At 33.3% G+C, this 21736-nt stretch overlaps 1 protein-coding gene across 1 annotated transcript in view; it reads right to left on the reverse strand.

The window, feature by feature from the left end:
• Positions 1-331: 331 nt before the first annotated feature.
• The window catches only part of LOC134240173 (dynamin-binding protein-like), a 46675-nt gene continuing 25270 nt past the window's right edge, over positions 332-21736 (reverse strand). The window contains 11 exon segments of the mRNA XM_062722283.1: positions 332-2714; positions 2972-3107; positions 3198-3279; positions 3507-3658; positions 5807-6029; positions 8942-9106; positions 9688-9760; positions 12372-12487; positions 17469-17571; positions 19005-19135; positions 19804-19878. Of these exon segments, the coding sequence (XP_062578267.1) occupies positions 1112-2714; positions 2972-3107; positions 3198-3279; positions 3507-3658; positions 5807-6029; positions 8942-9106; positions 9688-9760; positions 12372-12487; positions 17469-17571; positions 19005-19135; positions 19804-19878 (2859 nt within the window). The 3' untranslated portion in view covers positions 332-1111.

The raw sequence follows: 21736 nt of genomic DNA on the forward strand, positions 1-21736 counted from the left end.
CCAGAAGATAAGATCTCGAAACATCCTTTAAGCATTTGCAGTGAAATTTCATAACTCTCTATGGCCTTAAAATGACCCTTATTGATTTTGAGGTTAAATAAGCAAAGGCCAAGGTAGGAAATTAATACACTGCAAATTAAAACCATTCCTTAAATCTTTGAAAACCTTCAAATAGTTGAAATATTGCACAATGTTTTCAATAATTTTACTTCTAAGGATGAGATGCCAAAAGAAAGCATGTATTTTCTGAAAAATCTAAATCTGTATTCAGGTTAAACTCTGAAAGTTTACAAGAAGAATGCACTACAATAAATAAATATAGAAAAATACGAATCATTTAGAGTTTTAATTAGCACCACATAGAAATATCACAAGACAATTTAGTTATTTGAGCAACAACTTTCAGTACAAAAGACACAAAAACACTAGCTTCTTTTCTCTTGATTTCATGCAGAAATTATTTCTCATCAATATTAAGGAAAATATATATTCCAAATAATGCAATAAATCTTACATTTGATGTAGCTATGATTATCTAAAAAAAATGTTAAAAAACATGATAGCTACCATTAAGAGTTGACTTAATTTTTTTCAATAAAAGATTTCATTTTCCTTTATATCACTGCACATTGTATGCTTTGATACAATAAAAAAAAAATGAATAATTTTAAAATCACATGAAAAATACATAAATTTGTAACAATAAAATCTGGGAATTTCAGTCACATTAAGAAAACTCTGCACCTGTGCATGGATTGAAGAACACAAGGAAAAATTAAGTCTTTGAAACATGAATATCAGATACAAAACAGGTTTGAACTCCAAGAATTCATAAATTATGTGACAGTTATGTATACAAACAAGCACTAAGTTATGATCTCCATGAATACTGATGCACTACGATTTAGTACTGGTGCACTATGACTTAACCGTTTGACCTTCTGCTTCTAGTAGATGACTTTTGGATGAGCAGGTACCAGCTCATTGGTTGATCCCTCTGAGTGCATAGGCACAAGGAGCTGTTACTAGCTTACCGGTATTCGATAAACCCTTTTAGTACCAATGTAAGGGCTTTACTTGACTTTTTTTGAGTACTGATGCAGCAAGAGCTCTACTTGACTTTTGGACGAGCTGCAGCCAGCTTATTAGCAAACACCTCTGATATACTACCCTCTAGTCTCTTGAGCAATCTATCATACTTTCCCTTGCCACAGTTCTGTCCCCTGCTAACTGACGCTCTCTTGTCATGATGTCCGGTGCTGATCTTGGAATCTTTTACATTGATGTTTTCTTTCTCAAAGTCTGTTGTGGTTGTAACATTGTTACGTACAGATTTCTTGTAAATCTGTTGCAGACTAGAGTTTTTATTGTTTTTATCTTTTTCGGTAGGATTTGATGAATTTGAACAAGGTCTGGTGCTCTTTTCTTTGGCGAATGTATTGGCTGTTACGGAATGGTTTCTACATCCAAAGCTAGGTCTATGACTTCTAGGAGTTGGAGAGTCAATGTTGTCTCCACCTTTGGATTGATTTTTCCTTTGTACATCTGGGTTGAGATTTGATTGGCTGTTCTGGGGGTCTGAGGATTCCACAGAAGAAGTGGATGTGGTATGTTGTGTGGAATCAGATTTCAGACTAGTTTTCCTGGAAAATACAGTCACTCCCATTTTCTCCAGGTTTGAGCCTTGTAGTCTCTTCTGTTTCTTTATTCTGGCTTGTTTTTCCCTTTCGATCTTTTCTTCTATAGACATGGCTGGCATCTCATTGCTTGCTCTCGAGTTTCTCTTACTGTCTTTTCCCCCATCAGCACTCAACCTGCGACTTAGCAGATTGAGGTTATCTTCCAGGCTTTTCTCCTCACCCTCCACCAGTTTTTTGTGTCCTGGATCCTCCTGGAGACTGGGATTGGGCATGCTCTCTGGTCTGGTGGAATCTAAGTCTTTTCTTTCTTCCGTCTCTTCCTCCCACTGTTTAAGTTCAGAAATACTCTCCAGCAGGGATATCTTGCCTATTCCTCCTACAGCCACCACTTTTGGCTTTGAATGCTGCATTTGTGGAATGGGTGCAGAGTCTATTGAAATTTTCTCTTTCTTTGGCACTATTACAATTTTAGCACTATCTAATGGGACACTGCTAGCTCTCTCACTTGTATCTAAATGGACCTTTCTGGTAGGTGAAGACTGGTCTCTATCATGTGGTTTTAGCTGAATCATGTCATAATCTTCAGTGCTCCTGGAGGTGACAGACATTTCTTCACTTTCAGCCTCAGGTGGATGGTGGGGTTCGATAGGACTCTTAGAAACAATACTGTCAACTTCACTACCCCAAGCTTGTGAAGGAGTCAGACTAGCCTTGGAACTGGGAAGACTTTTGTCATCACAAGATTCGTACCCTGTGTCAACAGTATGTATGGATTCTGTGTGATAGAGGTCCTTCTCTTCAGAGATTTCCTCTTGTTCCTCTTCTTCTTCAACTGGATTCTGCATGACAGCAGGGGCAGTGTTAGGTCGGCTGGCCGTAATCTGAGCTCTCTTTTTAACTTCACTTGATTTGGTGTATCGATAAGCAAATTCAGAGGTGACTTTCTTGGCTTGCACTTTTGTCCTCAAGTGTAATTTTTTCTGAAGCCTGCCTTGGTAAGAATTCTCAAATGTTGGGGAAGTTAGAATAAAATGTCCTCCTTTCTTGGTTTGCACCTCATGCCATCCACGATACCTAACATAGAAAAAAATCTTTTTAGCTTTCTTTTTCTACAAGGATTACCCTAGTTGCACATCTTTACTAATTAAGGGTTTTCAGTCCACTCTGCTCCCCACAGTGAATAAAGTGGACCAAAACCCTTGGCTAGCAAAGATGAACCTAACCAACCGAAAAAACATATGTAATCTTAAAACTGTATTTGACAGTAATGACTGTGACGAATTTCATCAAGAAAATATTTCAAGTCTCTGGAGTAGCTAGTTTCTACTGACCTTGCATCACAAGCCTTTGAGTGACACTGATTACTGTGGGATTCTGGGTAAGCTAAGTGGTTGATGGTCTCCTCACTGGGTGTTTTCCTCCGAGGACTGCTGGGTTTATCCTCCACAACCACCTGACACTCCTCAGCTGCAACAGAATATTCACATTTAGAGAGAGTACAAGTAAAAATCAGGAAACCTTGCACAGTTAAAATTTTCAGCTTATAATGTTAATTACCTTCTTTCTTAGCTATTTTCTCCATGATGCCAGGGATGTAGAAATCCAGTGTCTGTTCCATTTGAAGTCTATGTCTTTTTTCCTGAGAAAGAATAATGTCAGTTATTTACAGGTTAAACATATATTTTAAAAATAACTATAAACTCTATAAACTTCAATTTCAAACATACAATCGATATCTTCAATATTTTGATGTAAGCGTTACTGCCCTTTGCATTGCATTAATTGTGTATTTGTCTTGCTATTCTAACTTACTTACTTCAAGGAGTCTATTTACATAACTTTTCAGGAATAATCTTCTACACATACCACAGTTTCTATATCAAACACCAGGTTGTCTTTCTTGAGTTGAGTCTCCAGAATTTCCTCCTCAGAGACAATGGGTGTGACTGTTTTCTCTGGGGGTCGGACGTACTGGGGACGATCTGAAGTGTCACACAGGGGGCTGTCCTCACCGCCGGCTAAAAACACAGAATAACCTTACAATCAATAGCAAAGTTCTTTCAAATACATCACATGTATCAACAAATCCATTTATTATTTCACCCCCCCCCCTTTTTAGCTCACCTGAGCCAAAGGCTCAAGTGAGCTTTTCTGATCAAAATTTGTCCATTGTCTGTTGTAGTCGTTGTCATTGTAGTTGTTGTTGTCATCGTTAACTTTTCACATTTTCATCTTCTCCTCAAGAACCACTGGGCCAATTTCAAACAAACAAATTCACTGGGCCATGAAAGATGAAACTCATGTGGAAGCATCCTCAGGTAGTGTAGATTCAAATTTGTTCAAATCATGACCCCCGGGGGTAGGGTGGGGCCACAATAGGGTATCAAAGTTCAACATAGGATTAGATAGGAAAAATCTTTAAAAATCTTCTTCTCCAGAACCACTGGACCAAAAAAGATGAAACTCATGTTGAATCATCCTCAGGTAGTGTAGATTTTAAGTAGGGTAGGGCCACAAGGGGGTATCAAAGTTCAACATAAGAATACATAGGAAAAATCTTTAAAATTATTTTCTCCAGAACCACATTGCCAGGAAAGATGAAACTCATGTTGAATCATCCTCAGGTAGTGAAGATTCAAGTTTGTTCAAATCATGACCCCCGGGAGTAGGGTGGGGCCACAATGGGTGAACAAAGTTCAACATAGGAATAAATAGACAAAATCTTCTCAAGATTCACTGGGCCATGAAAGATGAAACTCATGCAGAAGCATCTTCTAAAAGGGAAGATTCAAATTTGTTCAAATCATGATCCCTTGGGCAAGGGTGTGGCCACAATGGATGATCAAATTTTACATAGAAATTCATGGTAAAAATCGTTAAAATTCTTTACAAAGCCATCATGATATTGATCATCAATTTGAAAGCATAAAAAAAGGTAACATAGATTTGAAATTCAGGAGAACAGAGGAGCCATAAAGTTGACAAATGAATACAAAAGCTATATCAATAAAAATTTTCATCCTATAAACAACAAAACCATGATGTGTCATAAAAGCATTCTAAGGAAGTGTAGCTTTCAGTTTATTTAAATACCCCCTCCCCTCCCCAGAACCCATTTTTAATAATAGATTTAAACTTTTCAATACTGAACTAATTTTTGCTTTTACCTACATGTAGCCAGTTGCTCAGGTGAGCGATGTGGCCCCTTGGCCTCTTGTTTATAAAAGAAAGCTAGGACATGCATGTATTGTTTTGGCAAGTTTCTCTTTGGATTTTTTTCACATACATTTATTGAATAAGCACATGAAAATTGTACAGAACTTGTAACTTTTAATAAATCATCAAATCCTAATTAGGATCATCATCATTAATATTCATTAAGTATATGTGAATTCATATTTTGTTGACCATGAATAACATTAAAGGCCAATAGAATATGATTACTGAAAACTAGGAAGTACCTAAACAATATTGAATTCTATGAGATATTGCAAAATATATCATATATGTACTTTAAAACATTGCTGTACATACTAAAAATTTAGTAGGTGTAATTGGATAATATAACAGTATATTCATTCAAAAAGGAGAGGGAAATAAATTATTATCATATTAATGATACAAAATACAAAAGATGGCTTAATATCTTTTTAAAAGTATTTTTTATACAGCACTTTTCGAATTTAATCCATTTCTGAGAAATAATCGGCAAATCTATTAATTTTATAAGGATTGTTTCCAGGTAGCTGCACTTTTAAAACCAGAGAATTTTCCATTATATAAACTAAAACTCCAGGATTAAAATCCCCATTTTTACTTTCCATGGTGATGGTAATAATATCACTATGTATCAATTTCAATTTACAAATTAGATAAAAATTTTATCCATTTTGTGAAATGCAAGAACCTGTCACATATAACAAATAATATTGTGTTATTAACTCCTCCAGGTAAACATTTAAATGGAAAAATATGGTCAATTGATTTATGCCATATATCCTTCATAAACTAATAATTGAAACAATATATTCATTCAATTATTATCATATTAATGATACACAAGATGGCTTTATCTGCCACTTTCTCAAATATGGTGTTATGAAACTATCTATTTTGTGGCAAAAAGACAGCAGGTATTGAAACAACAATAGACACAATATTCTTACCCCGAGATCTGGCACTGTTAATCCGATGAGTTATCTTGTCATATGCTGACTTGGTTGTCATCTCCGGTTTTTCTTTTATTTTTTGGCTCCTCTGGTACATGGATAAATCTGGTGCTGTCAGGGGGCGATCCCTTACAAAACCAGCTTTCACTCGGTACACCATGTTCTGCGAGTTTCCAATCTCTTTTTTCAGATGTTTGTACAGTTTTCTTTGCTTTCTAGCCTGAATTAAAAGGATTAAATAACATTTAGATAAAAAAGAGTTTGTGTTGAAGCAAACCTAGTAATTACAGGTACGATTCCATATCTTAATTACTTTACATGAAGATTTGTAGAAAAAAAAATTGCCATGTACAAAATTAAACAAGACATTTAAATGTCCACCAATCTTTAAAATCTCTGGGAAAAAAATCATTTTGCATCATATTTCATTCAAAAAAACACAGCAAAGAAAATACAAAAATCGGAAAATGCAAAATTTATCAGTTTTTTTTTCTGACACACCTGTCAAGAAATATGATTAATATCACCTACCTGTAAATCTATAAGACTTACTCTGAGGAAATGAGAGAAACTGACATTGTCTTGTTGCCAATGTAAAAAACAATCAAATTTCTCCCTATATATCTCAACCAAGGAGTGAAATTGACAGCCAGTGTTTTAGGGTACATTATATTTACATAAGCCATTTCAAATTGTTCATTTTACTTACTTAACATCTTTTAGTAATGGCCATACATTACTTTCATCAAAGGGAGAGCACATATTTACTCTCGTCACCATTAAGATTAATGGAAACCGTTGGTCAATATTAAGAAAAAGTGGGTAATACCATTAGAGATATTTAAATGTTCTATTGATGGGAAGTGCTCTTGTCTATACAACACATATTGTGCATGTACTTAATAGATTGAAGAGGGATTTAACAAGGCAAATAGCAAACTCATACAAAAGAAATTTCCAATAATAAATCGTGATCCATATGTTGTTACCCTGTAATCTACAGATATAAGGCATACAGCAATATAACACTATAGAGAAAAGGATTTCAAATGTCTGGGTCAGGGGGTTAAAACTGATTTCTGAGACTTTTCATCTTTAATGTACAATGCATGTGGTCATCGTAAAAATTTCCCCATATATGAACTGTATAGGACTTAAGGTTTTGAAATACCCATTCTAACTGTTTTTCTAGAAACAAATGGAGGAAATTAAATAACAATATTTCCATTTGTTTTCTCTGTGATAATTCTTTGAAAGTTAAGTCAGTTGATTTCTTGATTATTCAACCGGAATGTAAATTTTGGCAAGCAAAAGGTCAGGAGCTAAGAAGGCCTGGTATTAATTTATGCCTTCGCCTGTTAGGCAAATTATCCCACATTTCCAACTATCATTGATGCCCTGGCATACCCAGTAATTCCTTAAAATAACCCCATCATATGAGTAAGAATTTTGTATTCAACTTTGTCTGCATATGTTTTTTTAAGGAGAGTCTTGCATTGTATCTTTAATTACTCAAAATAGATTAGGATGTACATGTACTATTTCAGTGTTTGAAATAACCGTGCACCCAACCGCCCGAGAAGCACAAATTTTGTCATGGGCGAACTGATTTGCACATATTGACGCCCGGCTGGACTTGTAAAATTTTCCATAAATTAAAATTCATATACATGTTATGATATATTTGATAAAACTCTCTCAAATCAACTTATACATTGTATTACTGGTTACAAGGTGTAACAAGCAAACAGGTTGAATTCACCAGTCATGGATTGAATATATAGTGGGATGGCCCCATTCACATTATTGCTAAAACAAACTTATAAAATACAATTATTTTTTTTTTCGGGCTAGTACATTTTTGACAGGGCTGACAACTTTCACTAGCAATCAGCCCTGCATGTCTAGCTGATTTTACAGTGTGTTTCAAACACTGACTATTTCATAATAAACTAGTTGGGGAGCTACATTTGACTAACACATCAAAAACAAACATAAAAATACACACAATTTTTTTTTAACTTTTGCTATATTGCAAGGAACTTTAATCTACAAACTAGCCATTATCACACTTTTTGAAAATGTCAACAAGAGGTCCATGGGCCATAGTGCTCACCTGAAAAACGTGTCTCTAATAAACAAAAGTAGCATTCATAGGAACTGTACTTTATATAATTCTAATCAAGATTTACAGTATCTAGTACTTCTTGTCATCACTTTTCCCTATAATAGTCTTGATTAAGTGATTCTTGAGAAATATACTTGTACATACCCCTAATGTTCAAGTGAATGGGCTTCTATTTTTTTAAATTAATATGATCAATGCACATTTCATACACACTTAAATTTTCTGATAGCAATTAAAAGAATTAATTGATGAACTAGATTCTACAAATAAATATTGCAATCTATAATTAAAATGTGATTATGCAGTGATCTTGATATCAAATTTATATGTGCATGTACCTGAGTGAATATTACATGCCAATACAATTGAGTATGAGCAGTGCTTTAGTAAGTTTTTATGGACAAAAAGTATTTGTTAATATGCTCTAAAGAAAATGGCATATGTTAGTAAGTCTTATGTAAAACTACAACTGAATGTATACTTTATTAACGATTTTTTTTTGTTTGTTTTTCTTGCCTACAGAGAAAGAAAGCAATTACTTGTACTTATGAAAACAGCAAAAACATGTGTAAGCGTAAATTTCTACTACATATATCACTGTGACCTATACAATATCTGCACCTAGCTTTTTACCTCCTCATAAAACTCAATAAATTCATCACAAAAACAAGTGTCAGCCTGAAATGGTTCACAATTTTTCAATGTTAGAGAAAAATACCTAGAAAAGAAATGAAGTTCTGAATTTAAATTTATTTCCTCTAATGTTTTTTACAACAATATTGCAAGTTCTAATTAACTGAATAAATAACTAATATCCTGGGCCATATAAGTAAATGTTCATAGAAAAACACACAGCTGTTTAAACATATTTGCATTAATAATTTCCATAAGACAAACAATTTCATGCTTATAAAGAGTTATCCCCCTTGTGAAAACTTGAAATCCAAAGTCTGAGTAGTGAGATAAGAATACTTATAAGAACACCTATTTAAGGTGGTACGTACCATGTCCATTCTGTCCTGAGCACAGATAATGGGAGGCTCCTTAAACATCTTCTTACTTCCCAGGTTTTCCTGTCCAAAGTCCCATTCCTCTTTGAGGTATTCATCATTTAGTTTCTTGGCAAGACGGGCATCATAGTGTGAAAGGAGCTGCTCAAAGTCAGCCAGCTATAAAGTAAAATCATGGAGTGCTACATGTATAAACTAACTGTATAACTTTGTAGATGGAATGGTAGCATGCAATAAGCTTCACAAAGTCAGATGTATGGCTACAAAAATTATTTTGGATATATGATTTTAGGATAAAATGATTTAGGACACTTTTATGATGAGAAGATATGATAAAGACTGAACAAAAAATAAATCTACACATTATTCTGTTTTTCTCGTTTACTTAGTGCTCATCACAGGCCTACAAACATTTTTTCCTTTGTCACTGGGTACAGGGGAATATCAAGACCCTGAACCCTCTTAAACATGATAAACATGTACTGTATAAGTAGAATTTTTAGCAAGGATTTAATTTTGGCATTATTAGCGAGGGTGCTGACATCGCTAAAATTGATTATCACTAAAAATCAATTGCGTATCATTTCTTATAGCTTCTTTAGTTAGCATTTAAAAAATCGCTAAAATTGCGTCTCGCTACAATTAAAACACCAGTTCTTTGGTAGAAATCGCTAAATTTGCATCTCGCTAAAATTTCCACTTATACGGTATGTATACCATGCTATTGAACCCCTCCCTACCTTATATAGATCTTTGTCCTTCCCCTGTGGTGCTGTGTCCTCCTCGGGCTTATAGTCCTTGTATGTCCCACACCTGAAATGAGGCAATTCCTCCAAACATTCAGAAATTTCATACAATCCTGTCTCTGGAATTTTACCCTTCTCTCGAAAAATTATATGAAAATTCTTGAAAAAATCGAACTGTAATATTTCTTTAACATTTATCTTTTTAGGCTTTAGGCGTGTTCTGTGCATTTTCTCATGAAAAATGTGGGAAACATATGATTATACTGAAGTAAAAGAAACATTTATAACAAAGAACCATAACAAAAACTAGAAGAGGCATTGTCTTAAAGATTGGTATCTAAGTTAAAGCTGAATGGGTGTAAACATAATGATAGCATCAACAGTTGTTAAATAGCAAACTTGTCGGACTTCAAAAAATACATGTATATATACTCAATATTGATGATGGAAATCAATTTGTACACTGATAATGTCAATCTAAACTTCTCCAAGTATGACATTTTTCTAGCAGTATCTGCTTTTGTAAAGAAGAAATAAGCTGCATTGATATGCAACTTGATCAACATGCAATCTTTCAAGCTTGAAATGACTTGTAAGACTTATTATGAAATACAAGAGAAACCACAAGTCTCTGATGAGACTGTAGCTCCACTGATTTGTTCCTTACACTTGCATACTATAGTAGGAATGTTGATTTCTGTAAGAGAAGTAACAAAACTCTTAAATCAAACAGAATTTAGGATGAGAATCTTATTATAGTCTAAATGTTTTTCCAATCATTTCAGATATTTTAAAATCTTTTTCGGATGGTTTGACAGATTTCATTATAATTAAAATGATAAAGATTTTACTGGACTTTGATGAGACAAGTTACTTTTCTTGATACAATCAGATAGGAAAAAGAGAATTTTAAAAATTGTTAGAGACAGCTGTGACACATTTATATTAAATAAAATCAAAATGGATGCATAGATCTTAATTAAAGAAGTAGTTTTGATGAAGTTTTCATTTGCACCTGCTTTAATTAAATCACAGAGAGACTGCAGATGAAAAAGCATTTAAAAAGTATATGCACTAAAACCATATCAAGAGCATGCTTCAAAATTTAAAACTACATTTGCACCTGAGTATTGTGCTCAAACAATTAATAAACCAGAGGCCATAAATTCACAATTTACAATTTTGAAAGAGCATCATTGCTTATATAATTATTAAAGCATGCTTACTCAATTTACTTAATTTAACAAAGAGAAAATGCAATTACCCAGTTGTATGAACCCATGGGCCACATACATGTTTTTCAAAATTTTGCAAATTTTATTATAAAATGGTTGATTAATACCAAAGAGCAGATTTCAAAGCATTAATTCATTTTCAGACTATGTAACCCCCCTCCCCCTCTGACCCTGGGGGCATAAAAAAAACACTTTGCTAGATGTATCTTTCTTCATCATAAATATATATATACTTGGATCATTGGCATAAAACCCAGAAGCAAAGGAAAATATTTTAAAAGAATTAATGTATTTTACTATATAATCAATAGAGCCCCGCCCTAACACCAGAATTAATATTTTGGAAATCTTTCATCACAAAATAGTTATTTAATACCCAGAAGCAGAGAAGAAGATTTTCAAAGAATAAATGCATTTTCACTATATAAACAATAGAGCCCCGCCCTAACAAACCCCTGAATAAAATGCACAATTTTGTAGGAGGCACTCTTATTATAACTATGTGCTTAGTTAGTATATTTAATACCCAGGAGCAGAGAAGAAGATTTTCAAAGAAATAATGCATTTTCACTATATAATCTATAGAGCCCCACCCAAGCACTAGAACCCCTGACCCTGGGGCCATGAATTTCACAATTTTGGTAGAGGACTCAATGCTCATTACATTCATGCCAACAGTTTGCCTGCTTGATGTCCATGAGTAAAGATGAAGATTTTTAAAGATTGCAATAATTTTAGTGGTTTTGGCCCCACCCCTCAGGCCTCAGGGGGGCGGGGACCATGAAATTCACAATTTTTGTTCCCCTCCACCCATAGATGCTGTATACCAAATTTGGTTGAAATTGGTTCAGTGGTTTCAGAGAAGAAGCTGAAAATGTTCAAATGTTAACACATGACACACGACGCACGACACACAACGCACGACACACGACGCACGACGACGGACGAAAACGGATAGCTCTTTAATCATAGTTCAAAATTTAGCTATCTCAGATTTTATTTTATTCAGACTATAAGAGAGCAAGGGGATAAATGCATGTATTACTATTGAAATATTTTAAAATATTAAACACACAGACTGATGGACATAAAAACATTACACGTAATGCTGTTTTAGGAATTGTCCAGAAATGTCATAAAGAGTATATCTCTCTTAAAAAATAACTACATCTATGTATGTAAATAGTGGGTGGGAATTAATTCTCAAGTAATTTTTGAGATGGCAAAATATCTCTGCTTTGTGTTTATCTTCAAAATTATCGATTTAGAATCCATATTTTCAAGAGTATATTTCTAATGTTTGCACTCTCTAATCATAGTTCAAAATAGCATCACACCAAAACCTTGAGCTAGGAGGCAACCTCGTTTGGATAACTGAATGCAAGTTTTATCCAAAAATGGTGTACAAGGATTCCAAATGAACCTTCACATGTTTTAACTTACCACAAGATAAGCTCAAGGTACTCAGATAACTGGATGCGAGTTTTGTCTTCAAAATGAACCTTCATATGTTTTAATCTGTGCATTAACTTCATAGGAGCAATGGATCGTCCACACATCTAAAAACACAAAGTTATGTCAAATTTAATATAGCTTGAAAGATGAAAGGTTTTCATATTGTATTAAGTCTGTAGCTATCACACAAGGGAATCTAATGAATACAATATAAGGGCTATAATAGTTTCTAGTCAAAAATCTTTTACTCTTGAGACCAAAGGTACAATAGGACCTATTGTCAATATGATTTAATTCAATGATACATGTGTCTGAAAATTGAGTAGAATATGTGAATGCATGAACTTAATTTGGTTAATGATTTGAACAAACTAAAAATCTTCACATAGACCATACGATGATGCTTGAAATTTTAATCAATTTCATCAATTGTAAATAATTTTTTTTTACAGAGTTCCAGTTTAGTTTGTTGTAGAAAAAAAGATTGATTATTGTTTAAAGTATAAAATGAGTAATATTTAAGCAAATTTTTTGGCAGAAAATAATTTAAACTGTTATAAAAGAAGACTTGATTAAACTTGCAATGAAAATGCAGGTCACTCTATACGCCACTACCAGGAAAGCAAACATGCAAAAGACAAGTCTTATATATGTACTGTTTGCAGAAGACATAAAGGTCAACCCCTTCCTTTGTATGATCTTGAAATTCCATAAATCAACAAAAGGTTGGTGATATCAAATATTAAATATAATCAAAAATGTCTCCTGCATTTGTGAAATTAATTATTTTTTGGTGATAGTAAATTGACAAATGGTCGTTGAGTCCTTGCAAAGTTTAACAACATTTGACACCATGTTTTCATAGCCATTATGATAGTTGTATTCTTTCTCTCTGAACTCGTTAATTTAACATACCAAATGAATTGATTTATACTGGCCTTTCAAATTATAATGATTTATTGCTTATAATAAAATTAAGGGGAGAATAAAGGATTTAAAAATATCCTTCCACATAATGGATACAATAATATACCTACTCCATCGCAAACAATTTCTAAAACCAACAAAGAGCACAATGGACGGAAATGGCCGGGTTTTAACTTGGGTAGAAAACAGTATTGAAGATATCAATAAAATTTCATGTATTCCTATACCTTTTATGGATTGACAGCTAATTCACTTTTCTAAAATAAACTGGTGGCATTTGTTCATTTTTTTCTCAATAGATACAAGTAGATTTTTCTTCTGTTTATATCCCCATACATGAAGATGAGATCACTAATACTTTTGCATTTGTGGTTTCAAATATATAAGATCTTTCCCCTTTTAGAAATTTAGCTACCAGCATCTATATAAAAAGCTTCAATGCTTTGAGGGCTTAAGTCTAAGTATTAACAATCAAGCTAGTATACACAATGAGATTTTTTCAAATTTCAAAGTATATTTCCCCTTTTTAAAACCCAACCTCAAAAAAATGAAAATATTTAACAAAATTAACTAGAACTTACACCCCCTGCTAGTTTTTCCTTAATAAAGATATGTATCAAACATAAAAATTTTTCTTCAGTGACCTTATAAGGGGCAAGGTCATGACACACCCTTGGGTCAGCAATCTTTGTGTGAAATGAACCCCAAGTTTATCCATAGTATAAAACCAGTGAAAGCTGACCTTAATAAGCCAGGCAATCTTTGTGTGAAAGAAGAACCTACCAAGTTTATCCATAAGAAAGATTTCGGACACAAATTATGAAATTTTTCTTCCAGTGACCTTGAACTTCCCCAAATGACCTTTCTATAACCAAACCTGGGCCACAATCTTTGTGTGAAATATGATATTTATCCAAAATTAATGAATATGAAATTTTTCTTCCAGTGACCTTGAAATTATATATTGGGTCAAGGTCATGACACACCCTAGGTCAAAATGTGTTTAATGAAAAATCAGACACGATTAATATATATTTATGACAGACGGACAGACGGAAAAGGTGATGAATTTGAAATTATATATGAAACTGTATTTTCAAGATTGCTTTACCATTAATTTTGTACATTTAAAATATGTTTTGAAAAAGCAGCTTAATACACAGTATAAATTCCTTTATTTCTTGGCTTATTAAGTGACATCCCTAATTTCTATTTTTGGGGGTTCCTACCACATCAGATCTAACACTGTCCACTTATAATTTGTCTAGAGCTTTATAAGGGCACTAACACTTCTATATTTACATTCCTAATACATAAACTTCTTGTTGAAAGCTCAACAAATATTGGTTTGGGATAAAATAAACACCCATAATAAATTCAACAACAATCACTTATAAGATACACTGTGTACCCAGTACACTTAGCCCTTTGTGATTTAAGAGAGCACATATTTGTCAGTGTCCAAAAGATTTTTTTTCCGCAGTTTAATTCAATTGAAGCTAAATGCCTTTTCTGATTCCACGAGCTAGAGAACCCTGCGATCCTATATATATACTATAGACTGACTTCTCAGTCAAAATAAGAAAATTAAATTACACAAGAGCATCTTCAGATCAATTATGCCTTTGAGGGTCTTATTAATATTTTCTTTACCCTCCAATTATGACGCACTTTAAAGTCAGATATCAAATTACGAAAAAACCAATGAAAGAAGCATTTGATCTTAGTGAAGAATACAGCATTTACAAAACTCACGATAGATAATGTAAAGATAATATCAAACTTTTATCTGACAAGTAAAAATGGATCATTACCTCTCAAATATCTGGTCATGAAAAAATCGATGTGTCAAAGAATTTTGTTCTCGGTGTACAAATATGTGGAAGAGGATGCACTCACAAACTATGAGTAAATTCTTAACAGATATCTTGGTCTGTGCAAATGTATGGAATGATCTCATCTCAAGAGGGTGAATTATAACTGTTTGGACTGTCATAAATTTGTACCAAAAAAATCTTTAACAAAGAAATGCAAATATCTGCACAGTGATTACATAATATGTATTATAGATATTGAACTACAGAATCTTCTCCAATCTTGTTTAATTAGTTCTTTGGTGTTAAACTGTCACTCAAACAGTCCATAAATGAAACCAGGCCTGAAATAAATGTACAATTCTATTTGTTTTCTTGCAGAACGTGTGCCGAGACAATTGTTTAAACAATAATGTGGAAATTCTTGATATCCCATCAAAAAAATATGACAAATTAAAGAAAATACTTTAAAACAAAATGAATACACACCAACATGAGAAGCTTACTGAATAGACCAATCAGAATATTATTGAAATCTAAAATAATGGAATTCCAAAATAGTGATTTGACCTTCTCAACAGGGGCAGACTAAGAAAACAGACAAATTTAATTAAATCGAGAAAAAATATAAACAGGTGATAAGCTTTGCATAACTGCCATACAAGGGACTTAATCACCATGCACCCTGCTGTTGGTATGAAGCAGGGACAGGAATTTCTATTAAATATCGCAGGTGACCATATCAATAACACACATGCATTTTCTGCTTGTCTTACAATCTCTTTTACATACAAATTTCAAGTACCCCAGCCAGAAATATAAGAATTAACATGAATACGAGATTACGCTTTCTTAAACAATCATTTGCATTTGCATAGCAAGTTAATACAAGGCTGATAACGGAAGAAAAGGGAAAAAAGTGAAAAATCAATCTTTTGAATTTACTTTAAGATTTTTTGACTTCAAACATTTCATTTACCAAAGACTTAATGAAAATCCTCAATACCTGCAATAGATTTAACAGTTCAGAAGACATTTTTATACATAAACAGAAAGACACCAAAGCCATATTTTTATCAATATTAAAATGAAATCCTACAGCATTGTACAAGGATTAAGAACTTATTGACATTTTTCTGTTTGAAGTTATTGAATGCTCAGATAATTGAAATGATTCTTTTGACAATTTATCAACAAAGTTTGATTCTAAGGATGAAGGCAAAGATTAAAAACTAAAGACCATATTTTCATTGTAGAGATACAAACCCCATAGAAACATTTAAACAAAGTAAAGAAAAACTTAATTCATGTCAGTTTTCCTTTTAGAGAATAATGTATTAATTCTGAGCAATGCACTATGTTGTCAAGCAATTAATTCATAAAAAATGATGATTGTCACAGTTAATCAATACAAAGATTCAGCTTTTTCAATATTTGGAATATTTTATTTCTTTGGTACTGATTTATATTGGATAAAGTCTGAAAGTAAATAATTTATTTTATTGTTTTTGTTCTACCACAAACAACTACAATATAGAGCTGCTGCTGCAATTACAAACCTTTTAATAAAGTCATTGGATCAGTGTTAGATTCCTACTGGTCTACCTTACTAGTAGGATCTAATAAGTAGCTTCTAAGTAGAACTGAGAAGGATCTAACCAGAACTTAGCACTAGGATCTAGCCAAACCTTAGTAGGATCTAACCAGACCTTAGTAGGATCTAACCAGACCTTAGTAGGATCTAACCAGACCTTAGTAGGATCTAACCAGACCTTAGTAGGATCTAACCAGACCTTAGTAGGATCTAACCAGACCTTAGTAGGATCTAACCAGACCTTAGTAGGATCTAACTAGACCTTAGTAGGATCTAACCAGACCTTAGTAGGATCTAACCAGACCTTAGTAGGATCTAACCAGACCTTAGCAGGATCTAACCAGATCTTTGTAGGATATAACCAGACCATAGTAGGATCTAAACAGATCTTTGTAGGATCTAACAAGAACTGAGTAGGATCTAAGCAGACATTAGAAGGGTTTAACCAGACATTAGTAAGATCTAAGCAGACCTTAGTAAGATATAAGCAGACCTAAGTAGGATCTAACCAAAACTGAGTAGTATCTAAGCAGACCTAAGTAAGATCTAAGTAGAACTGAGTAGGATTTAAGTAGACCTTAGCAGGATCTCAGCAAAACTGAGTAGGATCTAACCAGATGTTAGTAGGATCTAACCAGACCTTAGTAGGATTTAAGCAGACCTTAGTAGGATCTTACCAGACCTTTGTAGGATTTAAGCAGAACTGAGTAGGATCTGAGCAGACCTTAGTAAGATCTAATCATAACCTACCTTGATACTACTGAGTAGGATCTCTTGGTCAATCAAAAGTCCCTTCATGTCAAACTGTTCAAAGGCCTGGTATGCCACTCTGATGTTATAGAGCTAACCAGAACTAAACAGTATATACACTGTATACAAAAGTACAATTACTTGTGAAAATGGACATTTGGATAACATACAACAGTTATACACAAAAAGTATAGATCATTAAAGAAACACAACTTATCATGATATAGTCTTTTTAGCTTAGTTTACTCAGTTACAATTATTGCAATTTTTCTATTTCAGTTTTGAAATGTGTGTAGAGACTGTATTCTTTATTAAACAGTGATCTGATGAAAAAATGGAACACCAGACAAAAATCAAACTAAGGGATCATCCATAGATAGAATCTAAGACACTATACATAAAATAAACCAACTGAAAAGATTAATGAAAAAGTCAAAACTCTCATCTATAGATGACAATGTCATTTAATTTAAAGCCCTTTTTCCATGAAATCATAATATTTGTCTAGATCATGAAATTTCTTGTAAATTAAGACTTATGGCACCTACTTAGTATGTTTAATAAGGGAGTAAAGTAATTAAAGCCCTGTTAATATTTGTCTTGTTCATAAGATACATTGTAAAATAATCCTCTTTGACATCAACTCAGTTTATATACTAAAGGTGTGAAGTGTTAGATTGAAGACTTATTGGTGACTTAGCACACTTCAAATATGAGTTGGGTAAACTTCAGGTCATTTCATGCAATAAAATCAATGCAGATTAACTCTGAGCTAAGATAACCCGGATTCACTACTACATGTAGTGTACTAAGTAATGTTGCAGTAAGAATTAATTGCAGTGGATTCAATATTTCAGGCGACAAGACCATAAACTGAGAATCCTAAATGATGGCTATATACATCATCACTTCATCAAAATGTCATATGGTGCATACAATATTATGCTAATTCACAAGAAAAGTTGTATATCCGGGGTTTTTTTTGAGTGTTGGAAATTTTGCAAAAAGGGGGTAAATTTTTACAGTTTTTATTTTGTGTAATTGATTTTTTTTTTTAAAAATGGTAGTGTGTTTATGTCACAGTATAGCTGACATAATTTCTGCCTGTTTTATATTTTGCAAATAAAAAATGATCACAGAAAAAGTGAAAAATAGATCATTGCGAAAAAAACAAACGAATATACAGTAAGACAATTAATCAAGGACATAAAATATTGTACATCTAGACATTTTATAATTTATCTAATAGCAGACATGGACAGTAACCATACTAAAGATGACTTTGCATACTTAGATACATGTAGCAGAATGACTGAGAAAGTACAGACACTTACACTGACGATAAAATAACTTAAAAAGTTCAGTCACCTAATTTGATGGCTGAATGACTGAGGAAGTGATGGCCCAGACACTTTTAAAAGTGATGGCTGAAGGACTAAGAAAGTGATTGTCAAGACACAACATGATGGGTGAATACCTGAAAAATACAGACATTTACCTGATGGATGAATATCTGAAAAAAAGAGAGACACTTACGTGATGGCTGAATGACTCAGGAAGTACAGACTTTTCCTGACCACATTCATGTTCCAGTCTCCGGAGTGGAGATTACAGGTTCTGTGGAGTGCCCTCTCCAGCAGGCGATGGTCCACCATCTTGTAGGACTCCTAAAAATAAATAACATGGGTAATTAAAGATTAGAAAGCTCAACAATATTAACTAATATATGTAAGGTTAGGTCTCATAGTGTGTTATCCTTAAAGCTTTTGATCCAGGTAACACTGAATGGACCTGTTCCAAAACGCCAACTGTTCAGTTTAAAAGAGAAATACACTCCTGATTCAGGTACAAAATCTGAAGCCGGCCTGTTAGCTACTGTACATGGTTAAATGCAACATCTGTGTAAGTAATGTTTAGGTAAGGCTAACAGTTCCTTGGAAACTTGCTCCAAAATAAATCTGTTTAATTCAGTAGAAAATTTAAATCAGACATAGCATATAAGCATGGTTGGTAGTGTGTACCCCTAAATTGTCAACTTCCAACAAGTTAGGTCAGGCAAGGCCATTAAATTCATGATAATGGATCTGCTCCAAAAACTTTCACCTGTTCAATCACCTGTAAAATATCTAATTGGTAAAATCCATGCAGCATCCATGCAAGTTTGGTCAGAGTAGATCATAAAGTTACATGGAAATGGACCTCCTCCAAAAAGAAAGGTTCAGTCAGATAGACTACATATGAATATCAAATATTCTACACTTTGTCTAGGTGATGGACATCTGAATTCTTGGCTTCTGTCTTATAATGTTTCTGCTTTATGTTTTTACAGCATTACCTTGAGACTTAGGCCATGTTCTTCAATGACCAACTCCGACCCGTTGACATTCTTCTTAAACAGGTCAACTGGGTACTGCAAGACAATAAAAACATTGTTACAAGGAATTTCAGAATAAATATAACATTGTTAAGAAAACAACATATCTGTCCTTACTATATGAATTATGTACATGTATACATTATACAACTACAAGTATTAGATATTGTTACACGACTAGAAATTCAGTGGAGAATTAATTCTCAAGAGGGTGTTCTATCTGATGGATATCCGAGTTTCACTAAAATTTCATTATATTAAAATAAAGAGGAATGATGAATTTTATAAATCCTTTAAAAAAAGGAATCTGTAAGCAGGGCAGAAAAATGGGCCCATGGCAACATCAGAGAGGGGCCAGATGCCAAGGAGAATAAAGCATCCCTTGTTGATAAGTCACACCTTACAGGAGCCAATTGAAATTGACAATATTTTTTTTCAAAAATAGATTTAAAAAAAATAAACTTAATGAAAAATCTTTAAACAACAGGACATTTATAATTATCTTTCCTATTTTCAAAAGTGCAACTTTACACAATTTAACAGTTGAAGGTCACTTCTGCACATTGCATTGTCAAGAACTTTAAATTACTATAGAAGAAACAATTTAGCTCTCTAAAATCAATCACATTAGACAAAAGACATTGAAATATACCACTACATTTGTCAATCATGATTGTTTTATGAATTAAGGCCAGGCAACCAATTGATCAATTATCAGAGTAGAAAATATAGAGGGTGGGCTATGGAATATCTGAGCCAGGTGTCTGAGCATGGCACCCAAAGACAACTTTGATGTGAATTATCACGTGTTAAATCTGCCAAAACAATCAGCTTTCCTTAATCTCTGTGTCAATGTTTGATTACACGAACTGGCCATTTATTTCACAAACTGCACATTGTGTACACAGGAAAGTGCACATTAATCAGGTGTAGAAAGGGATTCCATTCCACAGGTATACATCTCCCTTGTCATCATACATAATTAGTCTCATTTCTATACATATAGATTATATTTAATGTACAAATTAGTCCCATGTTAAAATATATTCTTTTGGCTATCAAAATTGCCTCTTTTCTGTTAGAAAATACTCAAAAATATTCAGCTAATACATCAATTAACGTGATATTTATATATATTGTAACATTTAAGAGTTTATGTGACTGATCCTTTCCATTTGCCCTATACATGTACTAGTATCGGTCAATCACTGTTTTTCACTGACAATATGTAAAAAATTTATTTGCCTACCATTGGCTTAATGAATCATACAAATTGTACATCAAATGCAGCATCTTGAACATCACAGTGCACTTGGATACATCTAAACAGCAAATTTTTTTTTGATACCTCTTAAAATAAGCCAGAAAGTGTGACCTAATTAAATGCGAGACAAGCTTAACAACTGTTTTGTCCACTTCACCAAAGTCACTGGGGCATAAAATGTAGGTCAGAAGCAAGCATCCAGAGAACGGTCACTCCATTGCAGGAGGTACAAAATTACCAATAATCTATAAATTGATCAAATTTTCCTTCAAGCACTTAATCTGCTAAAAAAGAAGATTAAATGCAATAATATGCAGATATTTAATAAATTAATAAAGTCATTAGGGCTAATCCTTTAGTTTATAGGGATTAAGCTGCACATGTTTTATATGGCTGTACATATTATGACCACAACGGACTGTCCCATATATAACACACCTATTGTCCTGCTCGGGGACCAGATTAATTTGCCTTGTTCCTGATGTAGACTAATGCTTGGACACTTAAGAAGATTTAATTCGGTAGTGTTTATATTTAATCATATCAAGTGATAATCAAATTTTTATATTAGTTTTTAAACAGGTTGACCTCTAGTTGATTTTGGATAAGTACAGCTGTATACTTGTTCAC

This window comes from Saccostrea cucullata, unplaced genomic scaffold (assembly GCF_032062105.1).
Source record: "Saccostrea cucullata isolate Sc308-1 unplaced genomic scaffold, CSIRO_AGI_Scuc_v1 ctg74, whole genome shotgun sequence".
Classification (NCBI taxonomy): Eukaryota; Metazoa; Mollusca; class Bivalvia; order Ostreida; family Ostreidae; genus Saccostrea; species Saccostrea cuccullata.